The sequence below is a fragment of the Gopherus flavomarginatus genome, chromosome 1, assembly GCF_025201925.1.
Source record: "Gopherus flavomarginatus isolate rGopFla2 chromosome 1, rGopFla2.mat.asm, whole genome shotgun sequence".
Lineage (NCBI taxonomy): Eukaryota > Metazoa > Chordata > Testudines > Testudinidae > Gopherus > Gopherus flavomarginatus.
In genome coordinates this window covers 163,618,147-163,637,756 of record NC_066617.1, presented here as the reverse complement: position 1 = coordinate 163,637,756, position 19,610 = coordinate 163,618,147, and the positions used below count along the sequence as shown (strand labels likewise).

Here is a 19,610-nt window from a genome sequence, read left to right as displayed (position 1 = left end):
TGTTGAAGAATGGAACCTTCTTAAAATGTTTTCTCTACAACAATGGCTCTGCATTATTTTTCACCCAGGGAGCCCTCCATTTGTGTTACAGAAGCTCGGAGGGTTCTCCTGTTGTTTTATCCAGCTTCCCCACATCACAGCAACCATTCTACAAACAGTAGACTATCCATCAGCGTATTTCCTTAAATGGCTGGAATGACTGCTATGTCAGCAGCCCCTTCTGAAGTGCCTATTGCCCTGGTAAATGCAAATAAACAACACAACCAGATTTCTCCTATATCTCCACCACCAAAATCCTCACTCAACGTGTCCTGCAAAGATACAGGCTCATTAAGACAGCAAAATCATATCTTTGAGAAATAGTCCTGCCTCTTGCCTATCTTTTTATTTTTTTTTCAGATTTTACCAAACCTGTTCTAGGGTCCAAGCACCAGAAAGGGGTGGAGGGGAGGAAGAGAAAGAGATACACATAAGAAAGAAAGAGCATCTATCACGCAACAGAGAGCAAAGCCACTTTGCCATTAATTGAGAACATTGTCTCCGGTTATATAAAAGAATTATATAAGCCTGGCATATCTGAGGGCATAGCATGTGGAAGCTCTTGTCAAACCTTGGTGGCTGCCAGTTCTAGCTGGTCACCTTCAGAGGGCAGCAGAGCACCACCTGGCTCCAGGCTACATTGCAGTGAGACAAAACCTCCCTAGAATCTTCCTCCTGGTCACCATGCCAGAGGTTAAGTCTGCCAAGCTCCTTTTTTTTTTTTTTTTTTTTTAAATTCTTTGCCGTAAGTGTTAACATTACACACTCCAGTGAAGTGTCTCCTCAGCCGGAAAATGAAAGCTGAAGTGAAAAAAGTTAAACCGGCCTGCCCTCAGCCCACCCCACCCCAATAAAACCCAGCCGAGCACCCAAACCCAAAGTAAAACAATAGAAAAAAGGAAAGAAAACGTGAAAAAGAAAAAGAAATAAAGAAAAGGCAGACACTGCATGAAGAAACACAAAGCAAAACTGCGTGCGCGCACACACACACGCACACACACACACAGAGGCATGGAGAATCCAGGCCAACCACCCCAGGTTTCCTAATGCCCGAGTGACCGGGTTCAGTGGTTAAAACTACATGGCTGCAGGTACCTGTCTTGTGCTGGTCAGTTCTGCTTGGACCTCCCAAATTGGATGAAAAGCACAAAAACATTTTGGTCGTCCCACTGCTCATGTTTCTGTTTCCAAAGAAGCTGGTCCAGGGTTTTAGACGGGAGTTTTAGGTGAATTGAGTTAGTTAGATTTGTTGTTAACCCCAGAGGTGCTGGCAGCTTTAGTGTATTTTATGTTGGGGGAGCCGCCCTCCCCAAAATCAGAGGCTTAGGTGCAGTGGAGAATACTCCGTCCCGTACACTGTATGGTAGGGAACAACATATATTACAAATATGTTGAAAATATAATGGGCCAAATTCTGATCTTACTTACACCAGAGTAAGTCTGAAGTAACTCTATTAGCTTCAGTTAAGTTACTCTAAATTTGTATTAGAATAACTGAGGCTAGAACTGCATCACTGGAAACGGCATGAAAATCAGACAGTTTTGAAATATTGTAAGTATGCTTCACACAGAGAAAGGTCTGAAAGATAAATTGAGCATCTCAGCCCCACCCCCCCAATTCCAGCATGCTTGAAATCTGGATGCCAATTCTGACGCTAAAATCTACCTCTAGCCACACAATCTATTGCCACACGGCAATGTATTTTAGAAACTTGAGTAAGGAAAGTATACCTTTTGTCCACGAGAGCACTTCAAACATTATCACAGGCTAACTCTTGTCATATTTCCTAGGGCTTGTAGAGAAATATCTCCCCTCTTCCGCTCATTCCCAGTACCTTTCTCCCTCTGCACATGTACACATACACACACACATCTCTTTCACAGCACTGTTGTGAAGCTTTCAGGCAATGCCAGCTCTTGTTCAGCCAGCAGTGGATCTGGGGGTCCGGGGTGGTTGGAGTGGCTGAACATCCCCATCCTTGGTAACAGATTTATAACATCTAAGGGTTTGTCTTTACTGCAGTTAACCCGAGCTACAACTCAAGTGTTGCACCTAACGCATGTCCCATCCTCACACACAAACCCCGTACTCGAGTGTGTTGATGGTTTTAACTTGAGTTGGCTGACGTGTCATGGAGTACAGGCAACAGCTCATATTAGTACAATTCGTCAGCTGCTAACACGAGCACTCTGAGCTGCTAATTCAACCACTCTGTGCAGCTCAAGCATTAGTTTGCAGTGTGGCTGCTCTCACTCAGACTAGGCTAACCTGAGAGGAGTTAACTCAAGTGTAGATAACTTGAGTTAATTCTGCAGTAAAGAAATAGCTTGAGTGCCATATTGCTAAATAATTTCTACTTCTCTTGCATCACGAGCACTCAGAATCAAGAACAGAGGCAGGTTAGAAAATGTTTCAACTATAAGCTAAAAAACAACGAGGAGTCAGGTGGTACCTTAAAGACTAACAGATATATTTGGGCATAAGCTTTCCTGGGTAAAAACCTCACTTCTTCAGATGCATGGAGTGAAAATTACAGATACAGGCATAAATATATATTGGCACATGAAGAGAAGGGAGTTACCTTACAACTGAAGAACTAATGTTGAAGGCCAATTTAGTCAGCATGGATGTAGTCCACTATAGGCTGTGGCCCCAGTGACATTATGGATAGCATCCTCTTCCCCCACCTCTAATCTCTTTCCTCTCTGAATGGGTTTATTTGTTACCGTAGCTCTCAAGGGAGATAGTATAATACCAGGAGGCCCTCACAACAGAAACCATTCCAAATCAGAATGCTGTGGCCCTACTACATGTATTCAGTGGAAAGGGAAAGGAGGCAATGATGCTGTTTGGCAACAGGGAAATAAGTGTTCACAGCATTACTCCTCTTCTTTCTTACTGATCAGAGAGCTTTCCCTGTATCTGAGTAACTGAAACACATGAGAAGGAACCAGCAGGAGGAGGGAAGCTCAAGTAAGGGAAACATCAAAGCTAACTTAGAATTTAGAGAAAACTTATTAGAAAAAAGGCTTGGCGCTCACTTTGATCAGAAACTACCTATGTAGGAGCGCAGGTACTGAGACCTTATGAACAGTCCTCTCCTCATTTCTTCAATCCCCAAGCTTAGACTCCTATAAGTCAGTGCTATGGACAGGCAGCAAATCCTGAACTGTTCATTACACAATATGTTCTTATCTCCTTATTCCAGGAGGTAAATTGGAGCACTGTCTCATCTCAGTCAGTAGCTTCAGAATGTGACCGCTGGTTGGCTGAGTCAAAAGGAATGGAACAGCTGGATTTGGCAGATGCATAAACAATGGGAGAAGGAGACAACAATGGCTGTGGTTTGGGTTTGGTGGCAGGGGCAGCTTCTCTTAGTGACTGTAGAATATTCTGACGTCATTACAGTTTGCACATCTTCCCATATTCTTCCTCTGAGCTGGCTACAGTGCTTGGCAGTAGCACATCATAATTTCTCCTATGGGTTTCAGTGTAATGCACTACTTCAGTACATGTGATCATGTTTCCTTCTAGTAACAGCCTATTTAGTCCCAGCTAACAGAGTTACTCAGTTTCATGAGACTATGAATCAAGCCCCAGGTGCGGATGGTACCAGGTTTGATCCCCAGGGAGAACCATGCTCTTTCTCTGTATGTGGTTGTGGTTTATTGTATTAGCTCTTCCAATCATTGAAGCTGAGTCTGAAAACACTCAAGGCACCATCATCATCATCATCTTTACCCTCAATATAAAGGAAAACAGGGACAAGACACTGGGGGAAAAGGACACTATGGTAGATAGCCCTGATGTATAGAAGCCTAGAAGTTAGACATGGCAAAAACTTATTTATCTTACTCAACTAGTCAATGCAGGGTTGTTCCTTAGAGTTCATTTTGTATGGTTTCATCCAGTCTACTTTTAAATGGCCCTTGTAATGAGGCTTCTACCCAATTCCTTTGGAAGACTCTTCCACAGCCAGATACATCTCTTGGGAAGTAAAAGCAGCAAAGAATTCTGCGGCACCTTATAGACTAACAGACGTTTTGGAGCATGAGCTTTTGTGGGTGAATACCCACTTCGTCGGATGCATCTGAAGAAGTGGGTATTTACCCACGAAAGCTCATGCTCCAAAACGTCTGTTAGTCTATAAGGTGCCACAGGATTCTTTGCTGCTTTTACAGATCCGGACTAACACAGCTACCCCTCTGACTCTTGGGAAGTGTTTCATGATATTCATCACTTAAAATATTTCCCCTTCTTTCTTGGCTACATACTCTTCAAATATCCACAGACTGTTATCAAGTCCCTCCAGCCTCTTATCCCTCCGAAGTGCCAATATCTTTTTGGTAACGAAGTATCCCCCCTTTTATGTATATAAGCACTGCAGTATTCTGTCATAAAGGTCTAGAAACTTGACATCTCACAATAACGCAGCTTCAACATGATTTTAGGCACTGAATGTAGAGTAGCACAGATTTTTTTGTCTGTCTGTTTTAAAGGCAGAATGGATCAGAACTGATTGGGTGTGGTAGACTCAGAGCTATACAGGTAGGGAGGCCAATCTCCTTGCTTCAGGATGCCAATCAAACCCAAAATTGTACTTATTTTTCTTGCTACCATATTGCATTGCAAACTCACATGCAATTTGCTGTCCAGCAATCCTCCTCAGTCTCTTTCAAACATTATGTCTCCCCAAGTTTCTCCCTCACAACAATTATCTGTGTTTGGGATTAATTTCCCCCAGATGTATTAACAAGTCACAACAAGCAAACCTCTCATTCTCGTCTCCCTCACAGACAGGCAATTTAGTTTGCTCAGCTGCCAGCATTTCCCACATGTCAGCTAGCGAACATTTGAGGCCCTTTGAAACAGACATCGGCCCGAATCCCAGTTCTGGAAATGGACCCAAATGCTCTGTGTCTGAGGTTCTCCACTTTTAGAAGCGTGTCAAGCCCATTTCAACTGATGTAGGTTATTAAAAGGATTCAATTTCTCCTGGTTTCTCTTCACTCCGGCATGATCTGGGATTAGTATATGAGACATGGCAGCTGAGTGGTTTTTTTAATGAGTTTCTACTAGTTACTTCCTTAAGCCCCATCACAGAGCACAGCACACTATCAAATGACTAAATGAGCAAGGTATGGGGTGAGCCCAAAGGTAACCAAGATGCCTAGGGCCCTTCAGATCGGCATCTGTTAGCACGGGGAGGCAGTGAGCTGGTAAAGGTGGAGGCTGAACTCTCCAGCCTCTAGAGAAGGGACTTATTTGCGGGCAGAGCTGGGGTGCTATGGCAGCAGAGAAAACACAGAGCAAGTGCCTGCCACATTCTGTAGAGCAAAGCTTTTCAGTGAGAAATACAAAGCTGAATTATTATTTAATGGTCAAATTATGATTGCTCCTGTGTGAATGCACTGGGAATGGGAGGTGACAAAAAGGTTAGAATGAGCCCTGCCTTGCCTAGTACATCTGTAAAGGAGGCAATTATAATAAGACCATTTGCACTCCCGAAGCACAAGGGGTCAAGCAGAGATGCCACATAACTGTTGATAGTTGAGGGGGGCACAATTTAAAGGTTTTGATGGTATGCAGCGGGGTTCAAGGCAGAGCAAATAAACCCTAGCAGAAATCTGAGGTGGGGGGCACGTGGCTCCAGGTGACCGTCCGCATAGTCAAGGATAGGTTAGCACTGCTAGCAGCCCTAAGGAGTGTGTCTGGATGGACTGGGTCATGGTCAAGCCCTGCTCCCTGGAATACCAGCTAGTGCTTGGAGGACAATGCCAGGGGATTGCTAATGACGTAACAAAGACTGCTACTGACTGAATTTCCGTCCTCCACATTCCAAGTATTACGCCTAACAGAGGCATAATGTCTCCCTCCAGCCACTGTCCCTTGAGAGCAGCATCTGTAGTACCCAAGCAAGCATTCCACCGGCTTTTTGAGTCAGAATTTGGCTTTAATATAATTAGTGCACACAGTATATATATATAAATCGAGGCATCTGTTTTAAAAATGTAAGAGAGAGCAAGCTATTCTTCAGAATTTTTAAGCAATATTTTTTGAGTGTTTTACTACACATTCATCTCCCGCCTGCATGTATGATACTCATGCCGCTCCTGATCTCAGTGCTTCTCACTGTGAGTCCTGACCCTCTTTCAGATGTGACATTGACAATATGCGATGTTTGGTTAGAAACTGACTATGCAAGACAGAGATACGAGTACGTTCAGTTAGAAACCAACCAACCAACCCACCCTGAGAGAAGCACAGAAGTCTGACCAGATACCTGACCACAAAACTAAGATGGAAAGATACACAGAATTCTGACAGCAGCACCATAAAAAGTTACAAGAGACAGAGAAATCTGAACAGAACACAAAACTGGAATGGGAGGGAGGGAGGCTTGATCAAAATGGCATTGGGATCCAACCCGAGCAGGATAAAACTATGTGAGGCACAAAAACCTGTGCATTGAAGCAGGAAGCTACAAGTGAGAATCAAGTCAATTTCACTAGAACAGCAAAAAAAATCCAACAACCAAACAAACAAAAAAACCCCAACAACTATATTAAGAGGAACAGAGATCTGGTTTCCATTACAGTTTAAAACTATAAGATTATGCCCTCTAGGGCAGCAGGTAAGAGATCATTTCAGAACACTGTGAAACTACAAGAGGCAGAAAACCCAGTGAGAACATCAGGAGGCTTCACTGAGAAGCAGAGAGTCCAATCAAGCTTCTGCAAAACTACAGTGATACACAGAGACCCAACCTGAATTACACAGAACTACGAGAACCATTGAGACTTGACAAGAGCAGCTCAAAACTTTAATGAGCTGCAGGGAAACCAAACTGCATTGCACGGAACTGCAACAAGAAATAATATGCACTGATCGCATCGGACTAGTAACTCTACAAAAGACAAAGAAATCTAATAAAAAACATGGCAAAACTCCACGGAGAGACATGAAGACACTACATTAATAGGCAGGGGGTCCTACCAGAGCAGTGCACAGCTAGAAGATGCACAGAGGTCAAAACACTGCTGAACTACAACATGAGGCCAATACTTATCAACTTTTTTAATGGTGTGTTTTTTACCACTTACTTCCCAGGTAAATGTTTAATGTAAAATTCAGCTCATGTTCACCAGCAATGGCCAGGTGTTGGAGGTTTTCGGGTGTTTTTTGTTTTTGTTTTTTGTTTCCTTTTTGCTGAAACAAGAAGTCTTTTGTAGGACATAAAATGTACTTACAGTGGTTTCCAAATGGTGTCACTCTTCAGGTAAATCACTCCAAGCCTTGGCCCTAGTGCAGACATTCATTGGGGCAGGGGACAGAGAGAGGCTGTGTCTGTACTGGAAAGAAACAAAAGGAAAGAAGACAGGGGAATTGTTAATAATTTATCAAGAGTGAGAGAATTTGCTACAAGGTTAATCAGTATTCTCCACATCTATATGGCAGAGTGAGGCAACCCCAGCTATAAATGAGGATAGATTCCGGTCCCTAGTCTCCATGGCCTAACCATCCAAACTATTTTGCGTAGGTAAGATAGGGAGAATCAAGCAGCAAACTGCCACACAATAGAATTCCCTCCTGGTCTTGCAGGTTGCCTACTATGACTGTAGCTGCACTGAGCACCAGCAGGCGCTGTAGTGCAGAAAAGGCACCAGAATTTTCCCCATTGTGTTATCTAACTCTGCTCAGAGAAGAAGACAGAAAGAGCTGCCTCTAAGCTAAAATACAGGTGAAGGAAGGAAAAGGACCTGTCTTCCTCCTCCTGCTTTCTTTGTATCACAGAAACAGTGGCTAAAATAGAAGTGTATCAGTCCAAAGGCAGAAACTCCACCTACTTCCTCATTTGGACACCAGTGGGTGCTACTTTAGTGACAAAAACCAACCAGGGAGATAATTTATTCTCAAAGAATCCTGTGGCACCTTATAGACTAACAGACGTTTTGGAGCATACAAATGAGCATAGTCTATAAGGTGCCACAGGATTCTTTGCTGCTTTTACAGATCCAGACTAACACGGCTACCCCTCTGATAATTTATTCTCAGTCTTTCAGCTAACATCAAACCTTAGTAACAGTTTTATGTCTGAAATGTCTTCTCTGGAGGCCATATCCTGCCCAGAGGAAGGAGTAAACTCAGTGGTCTAATACAGAACGGGCCCCATAAAAACCCTTCAGAACCAAGCATCCTTGATATTTGGTAGAAGGGGGAATTCAGCATCCAGACCTGACTTTTGCAATAGTTCCTGCTTTTATAACTGGCTAAACCAAATCTCTGGATCAGAACTCTACAAAATATTGGGATTTTTTAAACATTTTGCGATTGAATCCATCACTAGACTAATAGGACTTCTCTTTCTCCAGCTATTACAATCCTTTGGTAGTTAGTGGTGAAGGATGGAAGTGCATCTTAAACCAACATGCAGATGACAAGCTAAATCCTGCTCACTTTACTCATGCAAGTAGCTCCATGGAGATCAGTGTCTCCAATCCTGCCCACACTGAAGCCAATGGTGCTACTCGCCTGAATACAGGATTTTCAGTAGGATCAGTGAAGAAAAATGAATATTTGCTTAATCAACAAAATCAAACAAACCCACAGGTAAACAAAAACGATACAAAGTGTCACTGTTATTTCACAGGTAATTAACATTACTGAGCAGGTCAGAATGTACGCTAGGAAACTCATCACAGTAATATTCAAAACCACTAATCAATATAGCAGACACACTGGAATGAGTGCCTACCAACACAATTAAGTATTCTCTCAGTGCATTTTAGATGACACTGTAATACTGCATTTCGCAAAGTATACTTTCAGGATCAGTTTAATGTGCACCTTTTGTAATAATGATGGCTAATGGCAAGCTGGATCTGTATAAACAGACACACGATGCACCACTTGGCAGTTACACTTCGCAGGGGCTGAAGCACACATTTTCTCTGAGGTTCCAGTTTTTGTAGACACACAGCCCTCCATAAAGTTTGTTTTGAATTTCGTATTTAAACAAATTTGAAAGATCAGTACAAAACTTATTCAGAACCACCGAGTTTCACTATATTTGGAGTGGAGCAGTAAGTCAGCTCCTGATTCGCTTGAAGAGTTCACAAACCAGAGTGACAAACATCAAGGGTTGAATTTCAAGGGTGTAATGATGCCCAATATGTGCACAGTTTTAGATTTCATTGCTAACATTTAGCATAAGATTTCCTTTCAATCCTTCTCCCTGCTTACCTTGTTTTCCATACACCCTTTATCTCCCCTTCTATTAATTTTGACCTTGCTTCCTATGTACATTTCATCCATGTCATTCTGTCCTTTATTCTGCCCCTCTCCCCACCTTTCTATAGTCTAAATCCTGAAGTCCTTACAGAGGATCCAATCCTACAGTTTATCTGCATGCTTAACTTCCACAGTAGATTTTCAGGCAGAAAGACCAAAGGATCAGGCCCCCAGTCCTTCTTCAGTCAGACAAAAGGTCTATTGACTACAAGTTTCACACAAGTCAAGACTAAGGAAGGACAGAGTTAGCCATATGTATTTTGTTACACCTCTTCTTTCTACAGATACAGACTAACATGGCTGCTACTCTGAAACCTCTTTCTTTCTGTGTCATTTGTTGTGCCTCTGGTGTTTGGGACTCTAATCTAATTGATCCTTCATTCTATTGGTGTGGCCAACACTCACTCTGTGGTTCATAACCAAATGTGGCAGGAAGAAAGGATGTTGGGGATGGGCTGTTCACAGTCACATATGGGAATCAAGTATTGAACCCCCATCGAAAGTCAACTGGATTTAAGAGCCTTACTCCCTTAGGTACTTTTGAAAAAACCCACTCTGGGTGAAGAGCATGAAGAAGATTGTAAGTCCCAGAACACTTAGCCAGTTTCATTGTTCCTTTCTTCAGAGCGTCTTGTATGGCATGAATATCTTGGCTGTTTTCATTTAATATTAAAAACATACTGGAGTGGGATACATGACACAGATGATTTCATTTAAAATATAAAATCAATGAAAATGAAGGTTGATCAGACCAGGAGAGTGGAGTGGGGGGTGGGGGCAGAACATGGTGGGGAAAGCAACATCCAGAAACACTCTAGGAAAGGGGTCTTGAGCCAGATGGGAAGGCTAACAGATAACATGGATTTTGGAGCATGAGAACATTAGGCAAAAAATAAAACATCTTTCACAAATAACAGTAAGGAAGCAGGGGACTGGATATCAGGATTCCTAGGTTCTCTATGCGATTCTGCCACTGACTCACTGTGTGAGTTTTGGAAAGTCACATAGCCCCTCTGCACCTTGGTTCCTTCTCCTGTAAAACAAGAATATTAACATCTACTCCACAGGGTTGCTGCGAGGCTTAATTAAGATTTTGAAGACACTGAGTTTCTTCCATGAATGCACTATGGAAGTACAAAGTATTAGTTAAAAACTTTCCATTAATGTTACTAACTTGGGTATTTTATACATATTTCTATATATATTTACATGTATTCCAACCCACCCAAGTCTTATTTAGTATTTTAGAGGGAGGAAGACACATTAATCATTTCATTATTTGTATTAAAGAAGGTTCATTTATGATAGCAGTGAGGTACTTCAGATTGTGATTTAAGAGGTGCACTTTAGGTCAATTTCTGTGTTGGCTTCAGTAGAGTTGCAAGGGGCATAAAGCCAGCACAAAATGTGGTCCTTTATAACAGTGCTGATGATTAATGGGCTCCCTTACCATAACTCCATATCCTGATGCTCTGATCCTCCTCTTTCCCCTTTTGTAATTTGTGTCTTCACCCTTCTTTATTTGTTTGCTACCTGACGTGAGTTGTTCATTAATCAGCACCATTGATCAGAAATGATCTGTCAAAGCCTATTATTTAAATTTCACATAAGCAGTGATGTTCCTACTTTGCTCCTAACACAGTACATACAAACAAAATAATCTAGATGTATCCACTTTCCTGTGGCTTCCTTTCTTGTTAACTTAAATAGCAGCAAACATAAGCTTCCTGCCTGCTCTTGGACCTGAACCTGGCTGCTTCCAGGGGTTGTTTCCTGAAGGACCCTTCTTTCTTCGTCCCTAACTCTAGTTCCTTTTGCCTCAGACACCCCCCCCCCCCCAATTCCTTTTCTACTTCCTGTTTGGAGCTAATAAAACTCACATGATCTAGATGCCATGGTCAGTCAGCAAAATAGCTCTGCATTTTTGTGCAGGGATTCAGCACCTGATGTCCAGATCTGGAGTTATTCTCTCTCAGTGATACATGGTCAAATGGGCTCAATTTTGTAGTGAAAAACTGATTTTTTAGATTGCCAGTGCTGCAAACCTGCACTGGGATCTGTAAATCTTTGTTTCTTTCTGCCTCGTATATCACCCCCCGCAAACTGGTTTGTTGATGATGTGTGAGGCAGCAAATAATCCCACTTGCTGTCCTCATGTGGTATTGGTTCTGCAGGACTAAATGGCAGTAAGAACTTGTTTATGTCATTAAAAGGAGCAGATCGGATTCTGAACACACATAGGGTAGATCTCTTGAATAAGAAGGGACAATTTTAACAGCCACTTTCTTCATCAGAGAGATATTTTAAATCTGGGTTATCTATGCCAAGTATAGTTTTGGTCTTTGTCATTATTACTTTTTGGAACTGGAGACACCCAGAAACATATTTGGGTGAAATTCTTCAAGCATCTGCAAAGAGATGGTGCCATCCAGAATATCAGGTTCAAGAGCTGTCTAGTGGCACAAATGAATGATTCTAGGTGCACTTTACTAATCCTTTGTAACGGGATGATATGCACCCTGACTACTATGCACCCTGACTTTAGACATCAGTGTAGAAGCTGGGCCTTCTTCCTAGCAGTCAGTAGATAACCAGCTGTGCTGCTTTATACCCAGAATGGAGAGGAAGACAGAATTCTGTCTCTGTGTGTATACATAAGAACATAAGAATGGCCATACTGGGTCAGACCAAAGGTCCATCTAGCCCAGTATCCTGTCTGCCAACAGTGGCCAGTGCCAAGTGCCCCAGAGGGAGTTAACCTAACAGGTAATGGTCAAGTGATCTGTCTCCTTCCATCCATCTCCACCCACTGACAAACAGAGGCTAGGGACACCATTTCTTACCCATCCTGGCTAATAGCCTTTAATGGACTTAACCTCCAGAATTTATCCAGTTCTCTTTTGAACCCTGTTATAGTTCTTGCCTTCACAACCTGCTCAGGCAAGGAGTTCCACAAGTTGACTGTGCGCTGTGCAAAGAAGAACTTCCTTTTATTTGTTTTAAACCTGCTGCCTAATTTCATTTGGTGACCCCTAGTTTTTATATTATGGGAACAAGTAAATAACTTTTCCTTATTCACTTTCTCTACATCACTCATGATTTTATATAACTCTATTATATCCCCCCTTAGTCTCCTCTTTTCCAAGCTGAAGAGTCCTAGCCTCTTTAATCATTCCTCATATGGGACCTGTTCCAAACCTTTAATCATTTTAGTTGCTCTTCTCTGAACCTTTTCTAGTGCCAGTATATCTTTTTTTGAGATGAGAAGGCCACATCTGAACGCAGTATTCAAGATGTGGGCGTACCATGAATTTATATAAGGGCAATAAGATATTCTCCATCTTATTCTCTATCCCTTTTTGAATGATTCCTAACTTCCTGTTTGCTTTTTTGACCGTCTCTGCACACTGCGTGGACGTCTTCAGAGAACTATCCACGATGACTCCAAGATTTTTTTCCTGATTTGTTGTAGCTAAATTAGCCCCCATCCTATTGTATGTATAGTTGGGGTTATTTTTTCCAATGTGCATTACTTTACATTTATCCATATCATATTTCATTTGCTATTTTGTTGTCCAATCACTTAGTTTTGTGAGATCTTTTTGAAGTTCTTCACAGTCTGCTTTGGTCTTAACTATCTTGAGCAGTTTAGTGTCATCTGCAAACTTTGCCACCTCACTGTTTACCCCTTTCTCCAGATCATTTATGAATAAGTTGAATACGATTGGTCCTAGGACTGACCCTTGGGGAACATCACTAGTTACCCCTCTCCAGTCTGAAAATTTACCATTTATTCCTACCCTTTGTTCCCTGTCTTTGAACCAGTTCTCAGTCCATGAAAGGATCTTCCCTCTTATCCCATCATAACTTAATTTACATAAGAGCCTTTGGTGAGGGACCTTGTCAAAGGCTTTCTGGAAATCTAAGTACACTATGTCCACTTGACCCTCTTGTCCACATGTTTGTTGATCCCTTCAGAGAACTCTAATAGATCAGTAAGACATAATTTCCCTTTACAGAACCATGTTGACTTTTGCCCAACAAGTTATGTTCTTCTATGTGTCTGACAATTTTATTCTTTACTATTGTTTCACCTAATTTGCCCAGTACTGACGTTAGACTTACCGGTCTGTAATTGCCTGGATCACCTCTAGAGCCCTTTTTAAATACTAGCATTATATTAGCTATCTTCCAGTCATTGGGTACAGAAGCCGATTTAAAGGACAGGTTACAAACCATAGTTAATAGCTCTGCAATTTCACATTTGAGTTCTTTCAGAACTCTTGGGTGAATGCCATCTGGTCCCGGTGACTTGTTACTGTTAAATTTATCAATTAATTCCAAAACCTCCTCTAATGACGCTTCAATCTGTGACAGTTCCTCAGATTTGTGACCTACAAAGGACGGCTCAGGTTTGGGAATCTCCCTAACATCCTCAGCCATGAAGACTGAAGCAAAGAATTCATTTAGCGTCTCTGCAATGACTTTATCATCTTTAAGTGCTCCTTTTGTATCACGATTGTCCAGTAGCCCCACTGGTTGTTTAGCAGGCTTCCTGCTTCTGATGTACTTAAAAAACATTTTGTTATTACTTTTTGAGTTTCTGGCTAGCCGTTCTTCAAACTCCTTTTTACATTCTTATTACATTTTTACACTTAATTTGGCAGTGTTTATGCTCCTTTCTATTTACTTCACTAGGATTTGACTTCCACTTTTTAAAAGATGCCTTTTTATCTCTCACTGCTTCTTTTACATGGTTGTTAAGCCACAGTGGCTCTTTTTAAAAACTACTGCACACAGTGCACCTGTACAACAGAGGCACAATTTGCACCTCAGAAAAGATGAAATCTCAGGAGCACAGGGCACCCTGTAAGAAGATCAAAGTGTGGTTTGGAGGGCTTTGGAGCTGTGCTCCGGCTCCGCTCCAGCTCCAGGCAAAAACCTGCAGCTCCACTGCTCCAGAGCAGTTCCGCGCTCCAGCTCTGGGCTCTGCTCCAAAGCCCTGGTGGTTTGTTCATAGCAGATAGAGCTTTAATAAATACCACCACTGAAGGGAAACTTGCTTTTCCCCTGCCCTGCTAGGAGTATTGTGTATCCATTTCAGACATGTGGTCCTGAAACTCAGACAATCATTCCTCTATGGATTGGATATTTGTAGATAAACCATTTAAATGAGATGCACTGGGATGCTGCTCTAGTCTGGTAAAGGCTAGTTTCTCATAAATACATCTTTGTAAAAAGTACTGGAGAGAAATACTTTCCCTCGAATCCCAAGGGTTCCTATCGAAATCTGGAACAGCTATTCATGTTTAGAGTAAAGGCTGCATCATGTTCCCAGTATTTGTCATACAAAATCTTTACTACTTATCTGTATCTATTTCTCTCTTTCCCTAGCCACCCCCCTTCTTTTTTATCTGACAGTGTAACATTTCACCATGCGTAAGCCCCAATTCTTTGCTTAAGCTGGAATTTGGCATTTAAAAAAAAAAGTCCAGACCCCATCATAATACACTGAATTGTCAGTTCCTGGAGAACTAGCAGGCTGGAGAGGAGGATTTATCAAGGGGCTCTTGTGAATTTTTGTGCTCCTTTGTCACTGATTGGATTGACTCTTAAATAGTGTTCACGGTCAGTATCTGATATTCCTTTCCCTTTTTGCAATGAGAGTTTCCAGTTCAAAGTCTCCCCTGTCTCAGAGCAGGGGTCTAAAGAACAAGCCCCTTCCTGCCAAAATCCCACGGAGTATAAGTGATCCCTTCTGCCACAATGTGCTGTTCTTCATTGTGTCAGCGCAAACACCACTGGCCCAGCACTGTGCTAGCAGGTACTGGAGAGGTTGGCTTTCATTTAAGATATAAAACAGAAGACCTGGCTATTTGCTGTTAAGAAAGATCTCATCAAGTCCAGATTTATGCACAGGTATAGGTAAGAAAAACACTCTCACAGTCACACAAACATGGTATGGTTAATATATAATGTATATATTTTCCTTTACTACATTTTTGAAATATCTTATCCAAATTTTGAAAATACATTATATTACATCCAATTCTGCCTGTCTACATTCTTGTAAAGTGTCCATCATTATTGTATTTGAGTGCCTCACAAAATTACAGTGTGGAAACATTTCTTATCACCCTATAGAAGTCAGACATGAGTAAGTGAGACAAATATTTGAGGCCTGATTCTGGTTTCACTTGCGCAGATGGAAATAAGGAAGAACTCTCCCATGGTGAATTGAGTTACACCTGTGTTCAGCCTCTGGGGTAGGGACTGTTTCATACCTGTATTAGTACAGCACTCATCACAGTGGAGCCCCAATCCTGACTAGGGACTCTGGGTGCTGTCCTAAGATATAGATGTACTACTTCTAAGACTAAAACCAGCGTGAGCTCGGAAACAGACCATACATTCATGTGCCGAGAGTACAACACTAAGACACAGCCTTGTACTTATTACAGGTTACAATGAATCAGATGTTTGAGTTAGTAGTTAAAAAAAGGAGAACGAGGTCATAGATAGAGGAAGAATTAAAGAAGAGAACAAGCTGCCATTCAGAAGTTTTTTGAAGCCACAAGCAGCAGCAGTCATCGAAGATGGCCAATGCAGCATGAGGGCAGCTGCTTAGTCACCAAGAAAAACATTTGGACAGAATTACATTGTCGTGCAATTTCAGTCAACAAAGAATAAAGGTGAGTCCATTCCCAGAAAACATTATCATAACCAATGCCCCTGCCACTGAAATGAGTTGTCATCACTGCACCCACTAAGGACCAAGAAAATGACTAGGAATTAACATTGTAACAGTAATGTATCCATCCCCTCCACTGCTTTGGCTAGTTATGACAGATGAGCTTCATGAACATTTCATTGCTAAGGAACCCTGTCAAAATATTGGTGATTTCTCCAAATCTGTTCAACATCATGGAGATGTCAAACGAAGTCTGAAAGGACATTATTTCTGAGGCAGAACAAAAACAATGCAAGCATCAGAGAGAATGGCTGGTCTATTCTTCACAAACTGGTTCAGTTTATTGCTGTGTTTGCAAACTTTTCAGCACCTCTCCAAAACAACAAGCTTTTAGTTCCGCAGGTGTCAATAAATGGAAGAATTCCTCAAAGAGGAAAAGATCTCCATTTCCCATAGATAAGAAGTTGCAAACTGACAATCAATTCTCACCTGTCTATGCACATTGACTGTATCATGTAACAATAAATAATGCATCTCCTGGCAACTATCCTGGAGAGAATGGTCAGAAGTGTACAACACTTAATGTAGTACGGTTTGGTCTTTTTGGTGGCCATAATATCCTTGGTTCTCACTCTTTCATGGTTATTTGCAACCATCAGCCTGGATTCATCCCTTCCTGGCTAATGAAAAGAAACTGGCTGCTAACTGATTCATTCCTGTGGTTCACCTTACAGTAAAGATGCTGTAAGTATGTGCAGTAACTATGCAATACAAGTCACAATCATCCTCGGTGTAGTTCCACTGATGTGAATGGAGTTATACCAGGTATGAATCAACTTGTCACAGATATGCAGAGAACAAAAAGAAGCAAAAGAAAATCTGGATTCATCATGTATTTTCATCTATTCATCCATTTCTAACACACTAATCACCAAAATGTATTAAAATTGACAAATGGAAGAATTAAAAATATCTCAGCATCATCTTGGTAGAATTATTTTCCTCTCTCAGCAAGATTTTAGCAGATGACTTTATTTGGAGAGAAATGTCTTTTAGGAAGAAGAAAACTTGCTAGCTAATATGAAAATGTAATGGTCTGCCCTATTACAGTCATCAATTTTACAAGACTGTGATAAATTTTGTACAAAGCATGCCTTGTGATGTATCATTTGAAAATTCATAATCTGCTGGCCAGAAGTTGTTGTTTATACAGAAAAGCAGTGTAAAAGGCACCCCAGGCTAAAGAATTGAGGGGACACAACTATTCAACAGTCCAGATTGTACCCTGGGGAATGTCACAGCAGGCCCATTTGAAAATGTGTGTGTTGCATTGTGCTCTAAGAGAGGCAAGACATAAGCTCTCCCTGACTTTGTAGGGTAAGGAGTTCATAACCAAACATCCTTCACTGAGAATGTCTCATCCCCAGCTCCTGAGATTCTCACCATGCTAAAAACGCTAAGTTTCACATGATGTTATCAGCAACAGCATCCCAATTTTCTTGCAAAGTCAACAGTTATAGAATCAGTAACCAACCCAGTGAAAAGACTAGGTAAAAAGAACCAGCAACATACTTTTCCAGATGTTTATATGGCTCTTCCTGTATACTTAATGATTCCAGACTCAAATTACACAACTGAATGCTCTTTTAATTTATGTCGAAAAGGATTAAAGAAAAATACACGGGATCCATGGTGAGAGAGGGAAACTCGGAGCTTTGGTTCCATTATCCATTGAGTGATAACTGACTGTGGTCTTGGAGTTTGAAGATTTGATCAAAGAGATTGCTTCCTGGAAAACAAGGAGAATGCCACCGTAGACTTCCTATTTCACACTTCGGTGACAAAACACTAAGCTAAAAAGTTTTAGATGAACCCATGAATTTATTCCAAACCATTGTTTGACCAAACTGATGGTTATGCACATTTGTGAAATATATCATTTAAAATGTCAAGTCATTGAATGAAATAGGTCCTGAGGTGTAATGTATATTTGTTATAATTATTTAATATTTTAAATAAGTTAACGTATTAACTGTTTCAACACAGGATTTCTTAAGTATGTCTAAAATGTAAAGATGACAGCTTAAGCTGCCATGTTAGGATCTGGCTTTCAAAAACTCTGTACATCTGGTAGGAAAGGTTGGATTCAGAATTTGAGTGCAGGCTCATTTGTAATGAATTGTATGTGCTACTTTTCACTTCTCTCCTGAAAGTGTGTATAGTGTGGCTCAGACAGAATGACTGCTGAATACCAGTAGCAGGTAAAGTGATCCCTGTTGCATATGGCATAGTGCATTACTAAGAATTAAATAATCGTAAATATTATTTTAATTGTTCTTATTCCAGTATTTGCCAGTCTCAATCACTTGGGGTTTATTGGAGTTCAGTATTTAGCTCTCTCCTGGGCATATTAAGGGATATTTGTCCAGTTATTTCAAAAGGCTTTGAGAAAAACTGAAGGCAGTTGCCTCTCCTGTTAGATAAGTGCTGCTAATGTAGGAGTTCTGTTTTCTGACTACTAAAAACACCATTTCCAACTCCTTAGTTTCTTCTCCTTTGACAGCAGAAGTTACTACGTAGAATGGTTTAGATACGTTTTTGCTGAAATTTACAGCAGTCTTCCAGGTACTGCAGAGAATGGCGCAGGAACACTGGCTTTGGGTGAGTAACAGCTACTGCAATCCTTTGCCTTTCCAGGAAGGTGGCATTGTAGGAAACGGTGTAAGTGTGTTGGTTTTGTGGGGCTCACAAATACTCCATTCTCATATCAGCAAAAAGCTCTGAGGGGAATGGTGCTGGATCGGCTGTTAGGGAAGCTCATACCTTCCCTGTGCCAGCAGAAATCACTGCAGAGAATGATGTCAGTGAGTGGGGCTGTGATGGAGCACTCAGCTACTTTGATCCCTGCCTCTCCCAGCAGGAGGCACTATAGAGAATGATGCGGAAGTGCTGACTGTAGGAGGCTCACAGCTATTTTAGTTCCAATCAAACTTCACAATTTGCTCTAATGAAGAGTGTTGGCAGAAGTTCAAAGCTACTCCAGGTCTTAACTCTCCTGGCACGTGACTCTAAAAATGATGTAGAAGTGTTAACTACGGAGAAGCCAAAAGTTGTCTTGGTTCCAGTCTTTCCCAGCAGAAGAAACTGAGAAATAGAGTAGGAGTGCTAATTGTGTTCACAGCTACTTCGGTCTCACACAGCATAGTGGAGACAGTGTGGGGAATGGTGTAAGGAGTGCTGACTAGGGTCCACTGTCAAAGCTCCTGCAGACTCAGCCTCTCCAGGCCAATGCCACTGACACAGATGCATCAACTCAGTGAATCTGGGAGACTTCAAGAGACCCAGAATTAGCAGCAATCTCCACTCCTGATAACCCAAGTGCTCTGTTTGAGAGGCGGAAGAGAGCAGGAGAATGGCTGTACTCAGCCAGCATTGATTTCTCCAGCCTTTTGTCTGTGTCTGCTTTCTGTCTCGTTTGGAGGTGGTTACTGTTACTACAAGTGGCATGAATCATGTCTCTGTTAAAAAACAGAGCTTCACTTGTCTTACATAATCCCTGGTAACTGAATGTCTAATAATAGCAAACCA

The 19,610-nt window shown here is 41.5% G+C and overlaps 1 protein-coding gene across 22 annotated transcripts in view; it reads right to left on the bottom strand.

The window, feature by feature from the left end:
• ZBTB20 (zinc finger and BTB domain containing 20) overlaps positions 1–19,610 on the bottom strand; it is a 670,053-nt gene that overhangs the window by 40,601 nt on the left and 609,842 nt on the right. For 20 of the 22 annotated variants that reach the window (XM_050957922.1, XM_050957887.1, XM_050957914.1 and 17 more), the window contains one exon: positions 7,291–7,392. In XM_050957922.1, coding sequence (XP_050813879.1) covers positions 7,291–7,355 — 65 coding nt within the window. In that variant the 5' untranslated portion in view covers positions 7,356–7,392. Of the gene's footprint in view, positions 1–7,290; positions 7,393–19,610 lie in introns of those variants that run through there. The other 2 variants (XM_050957895.1, XM_050957979.1) reach the window with 2 other exon arrangements.